Source organism: Cibotium barometz, chromosome 28 (genome assembly GCF_041138505.1).
Source record: "Cibotium barometz isolate CiBa-2024 chromosome 28, ASM4113850v1, whole genome shotgun sequence".
Taxonomy (NCBI): Eukaryota; Viridiplantae; Streptophyta; class Polypodiopsida; order Cyatheales; family Cibotiaceae; genus Cibotium; species Cibotium barometz.
The window spans coordinates 32,316,752-32,333,556 of record NC_141073.1 but is presented as its reverse complement, the minus strand read 5'-3'; the positions used below and the strand labels follow the sequence as shown (position 1 = coordinate 32,333,556).

Sequence of the window (16,805 nt, the reverse complement as noted above, 5' to 3'; positions counted from 1 at the left end):
GATGATGAATACATACCACTCATGGTCCACACTTGTGTACTTGTCCATTGTCTTCATGTTGCTCATGCACCCTTTCTCAACATGGTATCAGAGCTAGAACCAACCTAGCCTAGTCTAAAACCTACCTAGGTGCCACGTGGTCATCCCTACCAAATGACCACTTCTGAGTTTGAGTTTTTTACCTTTCCAAGTCGACTTTGAAGAGCTACATACTCACTCTCTGGTCAACAATTCGAGGAGTCCTTCTGGCTGCTGATAGGTCTCACCTGGGTGAACCTACTACACAAAGATCTCCCCGACATTTTTCATATCCTGCTCGTATTCATCCCGCCATCGCTAATCATCGTTTCTGTTCCTACTGCTGCTACAGTGAACAATGTCAAAATTCCTCCCACACAAAGCTTAGCAATGCTTAAGCCTACTAGCTGCTGAAATTTGAAGCCTATTAGCTGAGATATCAGCCTATTTTTGACTGATCTCTGCCCCCACTTCGTGAGCAAATGCTAGACGATTTGCGACTGTATTCTGTCCATCCTCTGGGCTACTTGTAGGCAACAGTAAGCTCTCCCGTTGCCTTCAAAATGCCCTTGTTTTCTGCCTTGTAGTAGCTGCTCAATTTGGGGCTGCATCTCTAGAACACTCAGTTTGGGGAAACTGGTCAAAATTTGGGTCAAAGTCAACCATTTGGAAGAAGTACCTTCTCTACATCAGCACGACTTCATTTACTGCCCATCTATGCCCTTGAACCCCTGGAATTCACTGTTTCCAGCCTGCTATCCATTTTTCTCAAGTTCTTGACCAACTTTGACTGACTAGTCAAAGTTCGACTATTTCAGTTGACTGAAACTCAGTCAAACAGAGAACTACTCTTCAAGGAATACTGTTCTTGAGTATTGCATTTGAAAAATATTTATTTATTGCTGTATCAAATTGTTTCAAATGACAAGCTCTTGTTGCTCTTCTAATGAGGCTTATGTGAAGAAGAACAAGACTAAGAAGCGGGCCAAATATCAGGTCAAGAAGACCCCAGTTAAAAGACTCTGGGAGTATAAAACAAAGAAGCCCAAACCTCCTGGATTGACTATGCCAAAAGCCTTGGTTTTTTCGAGTTCCTTGCAATGAACATGCATTTATATGGGGATGGTAGTTTCTTCTGTCCCAAGGAAGATTAGTCCTTTTTCATAATTGTTTGGGACTAGACACTACCCCTCTAGGGTAAGACCTTCCTTGATTAAAAAATGAATTCAGTGAAATATGATAAGTTTGAAGGGGCCTCTTTTCATACTTGGCAAACTAAGATCAAATTCACATTGATGAGGAAGGGGTTATGGAACATTGTAAATGGCAAAGAAAAAAATCCATCCACCACAAGAGAGGGGGAAGTAAACTGGATCACTAAAGATGAAAAGGCTCTGTCTATCATTGCCTTGGGCCTAAGTGATGAGTACATTCATCACATTGATGGAATGGATACCTCACAGGAGGCATGGGAAGAACTGGATAAGATCTTTGGAACTCAAGCCAAAAGTTCTAAGATAAGCTTACTGATTCAGTTCTTTGAGCTGAAACTAGAGAAGGGAGAATCACTTGCTACACACCTCAACAAAATGAAGAGTTTAACTACCCAGCTAGCAGGGATTAAAGTTAAGATGGAAAAGGATGTAAGCATAGCTATCTTGTTGAAAAGTCTTCCACTTGAAGATTATGGTCAGATTGTTACCACACTCACAAATCTACCCACTCCCAAATTGGTAGATGTTGTTGGGTCACTAATGGAAGAAGAAAAGAAGCTAAAGAAGAAAGGACTTGTATGCAGTGAAGTCTATTACAGCAAGAATACATCAAGGGGGGCTTCATCAAGGAACTTCTCCAAAGACAAGATCAAATGTCACTTCTGCAGAAAGACCGGGCACTATGAAAGAGACTGTTTTTTAAAGAAAAAGAATGGTGAAAACATGGTTGAAGATCATGAAGAGGATGAACCACAAAATACAGAAGCTTCTCAAGAGGAAGCTAACTTTATTCATGCCCAGAGTTGGGGCTTCTAGAACCAAACTTGTGTGATTGAGTCAATAAGGTGCTTTGCCATGGATAGTCCATCCTAAAATGACATGTTTTCATTTTGAGTCTGTTGAGTTAGTCCAGTGTGTTTAGACTAGATGAGATGTCCTAGAGGTCTATTTTCAATGGCACAATAGGAGAATCCATTGAGACCCACTTATTGTAAACCGAGGGAACCAAATTTGGGGTGAGGATATATTGGAGCTAGAAACTGCCAAATGCCTACTACCAATGCAACTGAAGTGAGTACATGATTGGGAGCATGAGTATTGACACAAGGGAAGTGGGCAAACCATGCAAGTATCCAATGGTCTACTGTCAGGGTTGAAGGGGGGTGTTGGACATAAATTGATGTCCCAAGGAATGTGCCTAGAAGACATGGTCATATGGTCTATGTGTGCTTAAGGATAGTGCTTGTGTAGGACACAGTGTAGTGTGTGGTAGCATATATGGTAGGTGTGTCAGATGACATCATCAGTTAGGTGTCACCCAGTTTGGTGTGATGAGATAATTTAGGGGCTTGGTGGTTTGGTAGATGGGAAGACTTGGTGGTCATATAGATGGAGATAATCAAGGAGTTAACTATGGATCTTATGCTACCTACTCAAAGGCATTCTTCTATATGTAACCAGGTTGATGATGAATACATACCACTCATTGTCCACACTTGTGTACTTGTCCATTGTCTTCATGCTGCTCATGCACCCTTTCTCAACATGGTATCAGAGCTAGAACCAACCTAGCCTAGTCTAAAACCTACCTAGGTGCCACGTGGTCATCCCTACCAAATGACCACTTCTGAGTTTGAGTTTTTCCCCTTTCCAAGTCAACTTTGAAGAGCTACATACTCACTCTCTGGTAAACAATTCGAGGAGTCCTTCTGGCTGCTGATAGGTCTCACCTGGGTGAACCTACTACACAAAGATCTCCCCGAGATTTTGCATATCCTGCTCGTATTCATCCCGCCATCGCTAGTTTTTCCTTTTTTAAAAGAGTTTAGACACTGCCTTTTCTAAGGTAAGACCTACTCTTGTTGTCTTTCTTTTTATCTTTCAATTGTTTGGGACTAGACATTGCCCCTCTAGGGTAAGACCTTCCCTGATTAAAAAATGAATTCAATGAAATATGATAAGTTTGAAGGGGCCTCTTTTCATACTTGGCAAACTAAGATCAAATTCACATTGATGAGGAAGGGGTTATGGAACATTGTAAATGGCAAAGAAAAAAATCCATCCACAAGAGGGGGGGAAGTAAACTGGATCACTAAAGACGAAAGGGCTCTGTCTATCATTGCCTTGGGCCTAAGTGATGAGTACATTCATCACATTGATGGAATGGATACCTCACAGGAGGCATGGGAAGAACTGGATAAGATCTTTGGAACTCAAGCCAAAAGTTCTAAGATAAGCTTACTGATTTAGTTCTTTGAGCTGAAACTAGAGAAGGGAGAATCACTTGCTACACACCTCAACAAAATGAGGAGTTTAACTACCCTGCTAGTAGGGATTAAAGTTAAGATGGAAGAGGATGTAAGCATAGCTATCTTGTTGAAAAGTCTTCCACTTGAAGATTATGGTCAGATTGTTACCACACTCACAAATCTACCCACTCCCAAATTTGTAGATGTTGTTGGGTCACTAATGGAAGAAGAAAAAAAGCTAAAGAAGCAAGGACTTGTATACAGTGAAGTCTATTACAGCAAGAATACATCAAGGGGGGCTACATCAAGGAACTTCTCCAAAGACAAGATCAAATGTCACTTCTGTAGAAAGACCGGGCACTATGAAAGAGACTGTTTTTTAAAGAAAAAGAATGGTGCAAACATGGTTGAAGATCATGAAGAGGATGAACCAGAAAATACAGAAGCTTCTCAAGAGGAAGCTAACTTTATTCATGCCCAGAGTTGGGGCTTCTAGAACCAAACTTATGTGATTGAGTCAATAAGGTGCTCTGCCATGGATAGTCCATCCTAAAATGACATGTTTTCATTTTGAGTTTGTTGAGTTAGTCTAGTAGTCCAGTGTGTTTAGACTAGATGAGATGTCCTAGAGGTCTATTTTCAATGGCACAATAGGAGAATCCATTGAGACCCACTTATTGTAAACCGAGGGAACCAAATTTGGGGTGAGGACATATTGGAGCTAGAAAATGCCAAATGCCTACTACCAATGCAACTGAAGTGAGTACATGATTGGGAGCATGAGTATTGACACAAGGGAAGTGGGCAAACCATGCAAGTATCCAATGGTCTACTGTCAGGGTTGAAGGTCGTCAATTGAAGGGGGGTGCTGTAGATAAATTGATGTCCTAAGGAATGTGCCTAGAGGACATGGTCATATGGTCTATGTGTGCTTAAGGATAGTGCTTGTGTAGGACACAGTGTAAGTGTGTGGTAGCACATATGGTAGGTGTGTCAGATGACATCATCAATTAGGTGTCACCCAGTTTGGTGTGATGAGATAATTTAGGGGCTTGGTGGTTTGGTAGATGGGAAGACTTGGTGGTCATATAGATGGAGATAATCAGGGAGTTAACTGTGGATCTGATGCTACCTACTCAAAGGCATTCTTCTATATGTAACAACACAGATTACAAGTCATCACACTTCAGTGTGCCCAGTTTCAGACAAAATAGATCTGATGGTTCTAGATCTAGTTACAGTTCAGCCACAGTTCAAGGGCCTAAACAATCTGAAGAAACTAGCTCCGAAGACACATTGAATCCAAACGATAACATGGATTGTCCAGATGAATCCATAGTAAACATTGTTCCTAACTCCACAATAGTAGAAGAACAATCACACTCTCCCACATCCTGAGCAGGAGCTAGGTTGTACCAAGGTTTCACAAATATGATGGGAAGATTTGGTTTCCAAGACCCATAGTAAACATTGTTCCTAACTCCACAATAGTAGAAGAACAATCACACTCTCCCACATCCTTAGCAGGAGCTAGGTTGTACCAAGGTTTCACAAATATGATGGGAAGATTTGGTTTCCAAGACCCAAAGTATGTAGGAGGACTAAGTACCCAAAATAACTTACCTCCAATTGCAACTCGATCTCCTACTTCAGAACCAACGAATCAAGATCCCATCTCAATAGAAGAAAGGGGTAAATTTACCCTAGGGGGATCAAATCTGAGAAGGCCCTTAGTGAGATTTGAAGAATATCAAGCAAGACCATCACATGGTTACAATTCAAGGACTATACCTTGTGTTTTCCAAGAACCTGAACCATCTCCTAGATTTGCAAACATACCTCAAAACTCAAGAGATAGGATGGATGAATTAACCACATCAGCTGCATCGATGCCCTCAGCATCATCATTTGGAAGAAGGGTCCAATTAGATGACCAGAATTTAAGAATGGGCATTAAGATGACAAACACCACAACTCAACAACCAATTATGCCTTCATCTTCAATGATTGAGCCACGAACCTCAGAGCAGATTCTAGAACAATTTGGAATGCCACCATAGATGACATGGGCACCTACACAAACCTTTATACCATCTACCTTTGCACCTATGATAATTTCAAATACCAACATGTCGAGAGCACAGGAGGAATTTGTACCTCCAAAGTCTCCATTCATGCAAGCCATAATGATTCCACAAGGTGGTTTTGTAATTACCAGAACAACATACGGAATTCATCCAGACTTCTAAAATCCAACAAATATGCCACTATATGGGATGGGAGGATACTATACGCCTCAAACTGTGCCGCCATTGTTCAATCAAACGGTAATCTCAGACGATGCCATGAGAACCCTAGTCCAAGATCTAGGAAGGGGGGTGGGCAACCCACCCAATAAATGCTAGAAGAGACCAAAACTCGTCAAGAAACTGTTCGATCACCGTATCGAAATTACTCACCTAGTTCCTTGGAGAGGGAGACCCACTCTCCCATATCGAGCAATTTGAACAGATCTGTGACACATACAAAGAAGTCAGTGATTTCGACAAAGTAAACACTTTTGGGTTAAGCCTTGAAGGAAAAGCAGGACAATGGCACAAGGCATTAGAACCTAAGGAAAAGGTAAACTAGACTCGTCGTAAGAAATCTTTCATTATAGGATTCTCGCCAAGATGGAGCGTAATCAACCAGCTATACCAAGTCAAGGAAGAAAAGCTCTCGCTTCGGGACTATATTACCAAGATCAAGCATTTGAACACCTGTTGTGAAGCTCATGAAAGGCTCAGCGAGATGAGTAATTATTACCAAGATTCTTGCTAGGGCTTAGGAACAAAAAGCTCCATGATCTACTATTTGCAATGGACCTAACTTTCTTTGAACAATGCAACAAAATAGCTATCAAACTAGGAGACAATACGATGGAAACCAAATTAGATAGACCATCATCACCAACACCATCTCTCTCAGGATCACAAGATTCTAGATCATCGTCGGGAAAAGAGTCCAAGGGAACATCTCAAAACTCAAAGGACATGGATGTGGATGAGTTGGTCAAGAAACTTTTAGAAAGGATGAATCCATCAGGCCAACAACCAACACATAGTAATCCACATTTATACCCATGAAGAGATATGGTATGGTGCGGTGTGTGTAATGGTAATCATCCTTTGAATGAATGTCTTGGGCTTAGTGCTAGATTGCCATCATTATGGTGTGGACATTGTAATAGATGGGGAAACCCTAAGACAAATCAATGCCGATACCCAAGGGTAGTGCCACAACCTCAATTGTACCAACCAAGAACTCAGTTGGCCTTACCACCACCAACAGGATAGACAGTTCAATAGCCAAATTCCGCACGTTGTCGAAAATCCATATCATCCTCAACACATATCACTACCTCCCCTAGTACTAGGACTGCAATCGCCACCAGCATGCATCACTCTGATGAATCAAATGTTGGTGGACGCAGGTACATTAGAATGGGTGGAGCAAGAAATGCCAATGAAGGAACCAAGTAACCCTCAAGCAAATGTGGAAGATGAGGCAGAAATGACCAATGTCATTAGCCATTACGTGTTGCATAGAGAGCAACATATTCCTGTATATCAAACAGTGCCGATAAACCCAAAAGCACGAGATATGAATGCCACAAGCACGAGACTGTCGGTCCAATGTTACAAGTGTAACGGACCACACAAGGCCAATGAATGTCCTTATCGAAGACAAATGCTAAGAGTTGTTCCACTTCACCCTCATCTTCAATAAGATTGTTTGCATGACCATTCTCGCATCTAGAAGTTCTATATCCTGGTGAGCCGGAGGAAGATCGAGGGAGGTGGGTTCATTGACAAAATCGAGGGGATAGGCGACAAAATTGTCATCAAAAAGCATGATGTTATCAGTGGCATCAAGATGCCTTTGGAAAAGATTGATTATTCTATCAAGAAGAATGAGGATGCCCTTTGGGAGATATAGGAGGGCTCCTTGGTTTGTAACAAATTTATATGCTTGTCGGACTAGAGGCCGAGCCGTATCTTCTAACCAACATATCCCAGCGATGATTTCATCGTGATTTATGGGATATATAGTTAGGTCGGCTACGCTAAGCTCTATAATATTATCGTTCTCTAAGTCATGGCATTTGAGTAGCATGATACACCATGACTTGAGATTAAGCAAAATGGGGTGAAGGCTCAATTGGTATATATCAGAGGGGTTTTCTAGAGTGAGTTCCCCTTGAAAAAAGAGCATTGCCAACAATGGATGGACATGAAATGGGAGTTTGTGGATGAGCGTGATGAAGTGGTGTGGCAGAACTGTGTCATCTAGTGGGATGTCTAGTGGGAGGGCCTTTAAGTGCAGTGCTTGTTAATAGGTGGTGAGTGGTGATCGGAGTGGGACTAGGGCTGATAGCAACTTCGATCCCACCTCTGCCATTCTCTCCAACTGCCCTTCCATTCTTGCCTGCTCTTGTTGATATGCCTCTGGGATTGGTGTTTCTACCTGCTTGCCTTTGCCCTTGTCTTTGAGCTATTGTTGGAGGTCTGCTATCTGCGTTTTTTGGGCCGCATCTGCCATCAGGAGCTCCTTATTGAAGGTAGCTTGGGACTTGGCTCGATGGTTGGCCTTGAGTAATGCGATGTCCATTTCTAATCTCTTGTTTTGCATTTCTACGAGGGCTGCTTTGCTTGTAAATGCTTGGGTAAGCACTTCCAGGGCTTCGTTTTTCTCTTTTAGCTCGTCCGTTGCCTCGCCCGCATCGATCAGCACACTTTCATAGTCTGCCATCAAGCTGGTAGGGTTTTGCCTTCTGCTTTTGGCTGCCTCTGTATCTTGTGCTTTTTGTTGGGCTCGTAGGGTTTGCTCCTCTTTGGTTAGTCCTTGATGGAGGGTGGCTGGTACGGGTCGGTCTCTTTGGAGGGGAGTTCAGCTAGAGCTAGCTGGTTGTTGCCTTTGGATGGCTGTTGCTCTTGCCACCAGTCTGAAATCCGCATCCATTGGCACTTCCCATCCTCCCAATTGGTAGGCTACAATCATGATAATATATGGATTGCATACCTTGCCGTGGCTATCTTTGCAAACCTTGGAGGTTTCTTCGTAATAGTACTCAGCCCAATTTGATTCGGGTTGTTGAGTAGCTTTTCCAGCATGAAACCCGCCGAGTGGTCATGGTGCCTCATTTGCAATAGGAAAGGCAGGCATCGAGCTAGTTTGACCAGCTCTTGTCTAGTAAGTTTATGAAAGAATATTCCATTTTTATGCTTGTTCCTATCAATCTCCACATTTATGAAATTGCCTAGGACTTTCTTTAGGTTCTTTGTCCTCGTGAATTTCTTTTGTATTATTGGGAACCCAAAAGCGTTGGTGATAGTATTGAGATTGACCTTTAGTTCTACCCAATCAGCACCTTCCCTATTTCTTATGATCGTCCAGTAGTAGCTGCTTTCTCTTTGATAGTGTGATACAAACTGACAGATCCTTTGCAAGTCGAGCTTGCATGGTAAAAATTTAATCACTGGTCCCAACCCCATCTCGATCAGATGTGGTTTGACCTTAGGATCATGCAGGGCTTGGAGGCATTCGGGAGTAGGGTAGGTGAGCTAACACCTCTCCATCCTATCGTGGCGATAGGTGAAGTAGTTGTAGGCATAGTGGACCATATGGCCGTTGAGTAGGGCCATCCATTTTGACCCTAGGCTAGATTCTAGCCTGACGATGAAGGCGGTTTGCCTATCATCCCAGCCAGTGATTGCTCGGATAATGGGGGCGTATCCCTTCTTTTCTGGCCATTTCTGACCCCTTACTCCTTTTTAATTCTATGGCCCCATAGTGACCTTTGTGCACAAGATTAATGTTTTTGGGCTATCTCTAGCATTCTGAAGTGTCATGGGGTGTCACCTAGTGGTTACTTACAATATCCGATCTTCTTTAGGTATTGATTGTGTAGCCCTGCAGTGAATGTGTGGCACTGTAGTGGAATATGAAGTCCTTTTTGAGGCACTGTAGTGGAATATGAAGTCCTTTTTGAGGCACTGTTGTATTCTTTTGGTGCTGGGAGGCGAGTCTTAGGGGTGTAGGAGTTGTCTAGTACTCTTCTAACCACTTTTAATTTTCGGGCACTGTAGTGGGACTGTAGCATCGTAGTTGTTGCTGAGGGTGTCCTGGTCTTACACTCTGCTTCCAAGGGCTGGGGGACCTTGGTTGTTGTCCCTGGGGGTTCCCTTATCATTTCTATGAAGTATGTAGCTACTTTACTTTTGTGGCCCCATTGTCAGCCTGCGGCACCATACCCTGTCTATGGCACTGTAGTCTAATTGTGGCATTGTAATCTTTTTCCTGATGAATTCCTTGGTATGGAGTTCCTCCATATACTCTGTATAGTTCATCTACCAAGTGTGGAGCACTTTTATTTTGTGGCACCGTAGTGCATTTTGTAGCACCGTATTGAGGTCCTTGGACTATACCGATCCTTCCTTCATTTTTTTAGTGTCCTTCCCTGTCGCGTAGGCATGTTGTAGATTATGCCTACTCTTTTTGGCCATATTCCTTGTTGACCAAAATTTTGTGGCCCCATAGTGAAGCTGTAGCACCGTAGTGCTTGCCATTGCTTGATTTTTGCCGATTGTATCCCTGTTTGTGTTGTGAAGTGCACGGTGTGGATGCTGATATAGTGGAAATGTGTTTGAGCAAAATATGTGGGTGCACCGTGTAGTGTTGGGAAACGAGTGAGTGCCTAATCGTGGTGACTAAGTTCTTGTTGTATGTGCATGCTATTGGGTGATGTTGGAGGTGGAATTGGTCATCCAAGTGGCATAAGTATGCCAAGCTCTTGCGATGCCTAGTGTTCACCCTTTCACTAGTGCCTATCTCTATGAGTTGGGTTGTGAAACCCTGAATACTGTCTGTGGACAATATTTCATTTAGTGTCCTTAGGGCAGGTTGTTGAAGCTCTGCCATTTGCCTTGTACAAGAGTGGAATGCTAAGCCTTCTTCTATGAGGGCCCCTTGTGGTGTTTACCCTTGGGAGGATTCTGCAGTGGGTTCTTGTGGATTCCCTGCAAACCCTTTGCCCTGGCTTGTCTAAGATGTCCTGGCTTGTCTTAGATGTCAAGGGCCCCTTGTGGTGTTTACCCTTGGGAGGATTCTACAGTGGGTTCTTGTGGATTCCCTGCAAACCCTTTGCCCTGGCTTGTCTGAGATGTCAAGGTAGGTTCTTGTGTTGCTATCCTTGATGGAAGAATTTCTAAAGCCTATTCTTATTTTTCCTTAAGAGTAGAAGGTTCTTGTGTGACTTCTACTGCATTGTAGTCCTTGGGTACCATGTCTTCTTTGGTGTTTTGTTGATAGGAGTCATCTATGGCTGATCCTTCGGTACCCATACTTGTCTTGTTCCTTGGTTACAAATAGAATTCTGTAGGTACCTCATGGGTATCCACCTTTGGGTGCTTGGCAAAGAGAAGGGGTGTCAATGACGAGGTTTAGCCCTTAGGGTTGGAGGGGATAGTGAGGGTTTAGGGAGTTGATGGGGTGGCTTTGGTATCCAAATAAATTTTGTCCTTGATAATATCTTTGGTCAACTAACAAGTTTTTGTTAATCCATTGGGGTTTTGCCCTCTTTGTGCTTGTCCTAGTTCGTCGAGGTGTAGCGGTCCTTGGTTGGGGTTTTGGGGTTGGTGGATGAGGTTGGAACTGATGCAGTGTTGTTGTCCCCTTAGGAATCCGTAGTTTCTCTTTGTCATTTTGTGCTTGAAGCAGGTTCTTTCTTACCCAGATCTTCCTTGTAGGAGTGGAATGATGTGGATAGTGTTGGGCCGTCGTTGTCTTGCTAGGCAATTTTATTTCTTTCCCTTAGTCAGTTGCCGTAAGATTATCGGTTTGTAGTAATTCAACCATAGAGCTCCTTCCTTTGGAGGTAAAGGTAGCGGTTCACTGTCTCCAATCAATCTAGCAGTTGACTTGGTAGCACCAAGTCCTTTCTTGTTTCGCGTCTTCATCCATTGCTCCTGTAGGCATTACAAAAAATCTGCTTGTTATATCATGTCCATTGACTTCATTAGTTAGGTCAATAAATCCTAGTTGTTCTGTCAATGTGCCATCTATTGAGCGTACAGTGTTGGTGGTGACAATGAGTTTTACATGTGGTAGCGACTTCCAAACCTTTTGGGAAATGAAATTGTTTCTAGCTCCAGGGCCGATCAATGCTTCAACTCCCATGGTTGATCCTTGTGTTACTTGCAAATTGAGCATCACTTTAGCTGGTTCAACTTGGGTTTCTACGTTTAAGTTGGTCCTTGGTTCTAGGGTTGCCTTGTAAAGAGTCATTGTCTGACTCTTGCCTTTGGTCTTAGCCTCTCTAGCTTTGGCTTCTTGCTGGGCCTTCTTTTTGAGAAGGAGCTGTTCCTTCTTTTACTCTTGCTCACAGTGGATGGCTTGTAGTGTTTGAAGTGTGAGAAGTCCATAGAACCTTTTTAGCTTACTTCCATTAATGTACCCATCCATGATGACTCCATCTAGTGTGGCAATGCGTACAGCTCCTTGTGGTGTGATTTCCACCACATGATAAGGTCCCATCGCCTGATATTTCAGCTTTCGTTTGGTGTTGTGCACACCAAACATAAGAGCTAAATCTCTTTCTAAGAAATTCTTGTCCTTGAGATTTCGGTCAAACCATGTTTTTCGTCTTAGTTTCTCGACCTTCATCCCATAGGCTGCCCGTAGTCGCGTCTCCTCTAGTTTCTCTAATTCGACTAACCACTCTGATAAGGCTTCTTCGATAAGCCTTTCCCTTACGGCCACTCTCAAGCTTGGCACTAAGTACTCCATGGGCATTACTGCCTCCATTCCAAAGGCTACGCTAAAGGGCGTGTGGTTTGTGGCTACCTTGTAGGCTGTTTGATAAGCCCAAAGTGCAGTTGTAAGCTTGTGTTCCCAATCATTACGATCGACTGGCTTCCATAGTTTTCATCAATATGCTGCTGCATAGTGTCTTATTTGTGCTTTCGGCTTGTCCGTTGGCTTGGGGGTAGTAAGGGGATGATTTTCTATGAACTATGAGGAACTCAGTTGTGAGTTGTAGGATTACTTCATTCAGAAAATATGAACCTCTGTCACTCACAAGCTCTAGGGGACATCCAAATATGAAAAGACTTGCTCATATAAGAATTTTGCCGTTGATTTGGCATCAGCCTTTTTCGTTGCTCTTGCCTCGGCCCATTTTGTGAAATATCTGTCGCTACGATGATGTATCGGGCTTGTGTTGTTTTGGTGGCAAGGCTTATGGGACCTACAAAGTCAATACCCCACTTCTCAAATGGTTGAGAAGCTAGGTTTCCCATTAGGGGCATCCTATCCCATTTCTGTGGTTTGGTAGTTCTCTGGCATGGGTCACATCTTTTTGTGAATTCCGTAGCATCTCCAAAAAGCAATGGCACCATAACCTAGATTGCAGCACTTTCCTTGCCTCTCGAGAATCTCGCACACACCTCCTAACAATACCATCTTTTTCGGTTTTGTATAACTGACCCGCAATTAGTAGATAAGGCACTACACTTAGAATTAATCTTCGCGCTCTTGCTTTATCTAAGGGTATTCCTATTGGTAGTCCATTATCGAGATAATAGCATATCTCTTCTGCCCATCCTGGCACAATGTCTATTAAGAACAATGAGGCATTCGGGAGATCGTCATCTACTCCTGTAGAGTAGCTTCCCCATTTGGTATTTGTGACATATGGTCAGCCAGTACGTGAGTTGTGCCTTTTCTTACTGTAGCTGTGAAGTTAAATTCCAGTAAGATGAGCATCCATCTAGTGATGCGACCAGTCAAGCATGGTTTGTTAACCAAGTATAGTAGAGCTTGATGGTCCATGAAAAACATGAGCTTATTGGCCAATGCCTAAATTTCTTAACGGCATAGACCATGACTAGACCTTCTCGCTTTGTGGTGGTGTAATTTCTTTCTGCTTCGTTCAACTATCTACTTGCGAAATAGATAGGATGGTCTAGCTTATTTTTGCTTGGTTGCACAAGGACACACCCTATAGCATAATTGGAAGCATCGATATATACATGGAACACTAACTCCCAATTTAGCATTTTCAAGATAGGTGCTATTGCAAGAGCATGCTTTAAGGCCTTGTGTGCCTTTTGGCACTCTTCTGTCCATTCGAAGTTTATGAGGAGTTTGTATAGAGGTCTTGCTATCTTTGCATAGAGATAGATGAATTTGCAGTAATAACCAGTGTGTCCTGTAAACCTTTGTATTCCCTTGAAATTCATGGGTGGTGGCAAATCCAGAATGAGTTTAATTTTGCCATAGTCTGTGGAAATCCCATTCCGTGACACCACATGACCTAGGATTACACCATGTTTAACCCAAAACTAACATTTAAGTGGGTTTAGTGAAATCTTGTATAATCGACAATGGTCAAAGACCATTCACAGCAGGTATTTAAGATGTTCAAGCCATCGTGAGTACACACATAAATCCTCTAGAAACATTCCTATCCATATACTCAGGTATTCTTTGAAGGCTATGCTCATTAGTCTTTCGAAGGTTGTTGGGGCATTGGTTAATACAAACGGCATTTTTGGTAGGCAAAGGCTCTCCATATTGTGGCAAAAGCAGTCTTGTGTTGATCCTTACGATCAATGGATACTTGGTTGTACCTATAGAATCTGTCTAGAAAACTGTATGCTTCTTGCCCTACCACTCATTCGAGCACATGTTTTGTGAATGGAAGGGGATAATGATCCCTTATAGTGGCTGCATTGACCTTTTTGAGGTCGACGCATACTCGTATCTTCCCATTCTTCTTAGTTACGATTACGATGGGGGATACCCATTCTGTGTGCTCTATCTTGTATATGAATCCTGTGTGTAATAACTTGTCAATTTCTTCCTTGACAATCGTCTTGTATTTAGGATTCATATCGTATGGTCTTTGTTGGATTGGTTTTGCATCATCCCTGATGGGAATCGTATGTTGTACCACTTCAGGTGGTATACCCTTCATATCCTCATAGGATCATGCAAAGCAATCGTGGTATTCCTTGAGGAGTAGCACCAATTGTTGTTCTTCCTCTGCTGTGAGGTCTACAGAAATAAACATAGGTTTGGGTGTTTCTCCCTTTGGTGCTATGTTTACTTCCTTGACTTTTGCTGATCCCTCATAGACTCCATCATCATAGATATCAGTGATGCATTTAGCCTTTTTGTAGAAGATGTGTCTATCTTGGATGGTGTAAGTCTTGAAATGAGGTGGGATGTTCCTCAAATCTTCATCTTCATCTTTTTCAGACATGGATTCTATTTTGTTTTTATAGTCTAATAGGGGTTCTTTTTTTTACTCTGACTCCTGGGAGTGTTGTTGGGTTCTTTGCCGAATTGTGGTTGTGGTAAGTTACCAACCTTTGGTCTTAAGTGCATAGGCAAGCATGGCTCATCGCATGGTGATTTTTGTCCTGGGGATGCAGACAAGGTGATGGTGGTGTTTCTTGTGCGTGAATAGATCCAACTGGTATTACTAACTCCTCCATTCTCCTTCCCCAGTCTGGTGTAAACTCGTGGGTTAATGGTTGTTGCGCATACATGTCTAAGCCAATGAAGGTCAGACTGTACATGCACAACTCCCTTGTCACGATTTGGCTTTTTAAGGAGATTAAACATCCTTAGGGGCACTATGGTCCCTTCTGGTGGCTCATGATCTCCTTCTTTCACAAACTGGGTTCCTCTTGCTGTAGGAAGATTGATAGTTGCGAGTGCATCCAGTTATGGGAATACTCTAGTTTGTGGAGTGACTCGTACCACTTGGTATCCTGGTCAATTCCCTTAATATTTTCTTTTTCGGCCTTAAAGATATTAACTGGAATCGTATGATCAGTCGTGTTTGACTCTGTTGCAAACAATTGACCATTGAGTGGTCTATGTTTCCACGTCTATAGATCTACCTTGATGATTTGATCATCCTTTCGTAGGTTGATGATATTTGTTAACCAATCATGTATTAGGCCGGCCGTACACATGTATGGTCTGCCTAAAATTATGTCATATGAGTCTGATTGGTTTCCAAAGTCCATGACCACAAACCATACCTTGTAGGTTAGCCCAAAGGTTTTTACCCTTAAGTCTATTGGTCTTGTAGTGGCACCATCTGCTTGCTTGACGATCAATGAGGTCTCTTCCATTTGAGGTTTACCCCACTTTTCCCAGCATTGGCGTGTCATAATACTAACTCGTGCCCCTCCATCTAAGATGGCAGTTACAGCTTGCCCTTGGTAGGAGACTAGAATTATTGTGTTAGTATCATCGCTTTCAAAGTAGTGTCCCAATTTATTAATTGGAACTACGGGGGCCTCTTGTGATCCTTGCATGGATGGTTCTCTTGATTCTATTGGTACATTCCCTCCTCTTCCCGTATAATTGAAGGTATCTTTAGTGGAGTTTTTGGTGGAGGATATGCCAGGTGTAGTGGAAATGTGGTTTCTCTACTAAATTGGGGTCGGGTTTGGTCTTTTGAATGTTTCTCGTATTCAGCGATCAGTGCCTTGGCCTGATTTAGTCTTTTTATTTCCACTCTTGGGTTTGGATATTCATCCCATCCCTTGGGTGTGCTTGGTTGTGGGCTTCTAGCTGTCTGGTCTCCTAATCCATTTCCTTGTTCGCAAGTGGATTCCTTGCTCACTGTGCTCTGGGTCATCTCTGTTTCTACGCAGGTGGCAATATCCTCTTTGGAGCCACTTTGCACAATCATTTGGTCCTTTTCCTTGCCAACCTTTACTGCGTTTTTTCATGATGTCTCCGGTTTGGGTGGCGGTCTATTGGTTGTGCTAGCCTGTTTTAACCTTTCCTTCTCGTGTTTCCTCAATTCCCGTCTCATAGCTCTAGCTTGCACAGCCGGGTTATTGTGTTTAAGGGAATATGAGCTATTCTTCCTCTTTCTACCCCTAAGAGGTTGAGATTTGTCGTCTTTGGATCTAACACGGGTGTGGTTGGTCTTCTCATGGAGCAATCCTTGTACAAGTGGTCTATTCCACATCCACTACATAGAGGCGTGTTCTATGCTAGGAGAGTTTGTGGTTGTGCTGTCATTGCGGATGGTGTAGTATTAATTCTGTAAGAATAGTCTTTATAGAAGTGATTTCCTTGGCATCCATAGCACCGTATTGGCTGTCCTGGTTGACTTCAGTAGAGTAAGGACACTCATTAGCCTTGTGCGGATTGCTACATTTGTTACATTGTATTGGCGGTCTCGTGTTTGTGGTATTCATATCTTGCACCCTTGGGTTTACCGGTACCGTTTGGTATACTGGAATGTGCTGCT

The 16,805-nt window shown here is 42.8% G+C and overlaps 1 protein-coding gene across 1 annotated transcript; it reads right to left on the bottom strand.

Annotated features, from left to right (window-relative positions):
• Positions 1-11,890: 11,890 nt before the first annotated feature.
• LOC147622751 (uncharacterized) lies at positions 11,891-12,313 on the bottom strand. The gene has a single exon (XM_086822607.1). It carries the CDS (start codon positions 12,311-12,313, stop codon positions 11,891-11,893), a length of 423 nt encoding a protein of 140 aa, XP_086678733.1.
• Between the last annotated feature and the right edge of the window lie 4,492 nt (positions 12,314-16,805).

Bases quoted from the DNA above. Each gene is read 5' to 3' on its own strand.
- LOC147622751 (XM_086822607.1), bottom strand. From the start codon at position 12,313: ATGCCCATGGAGTACTTAGTGCCAAGCTTGAGAGTGGCCGTAAGGGAA.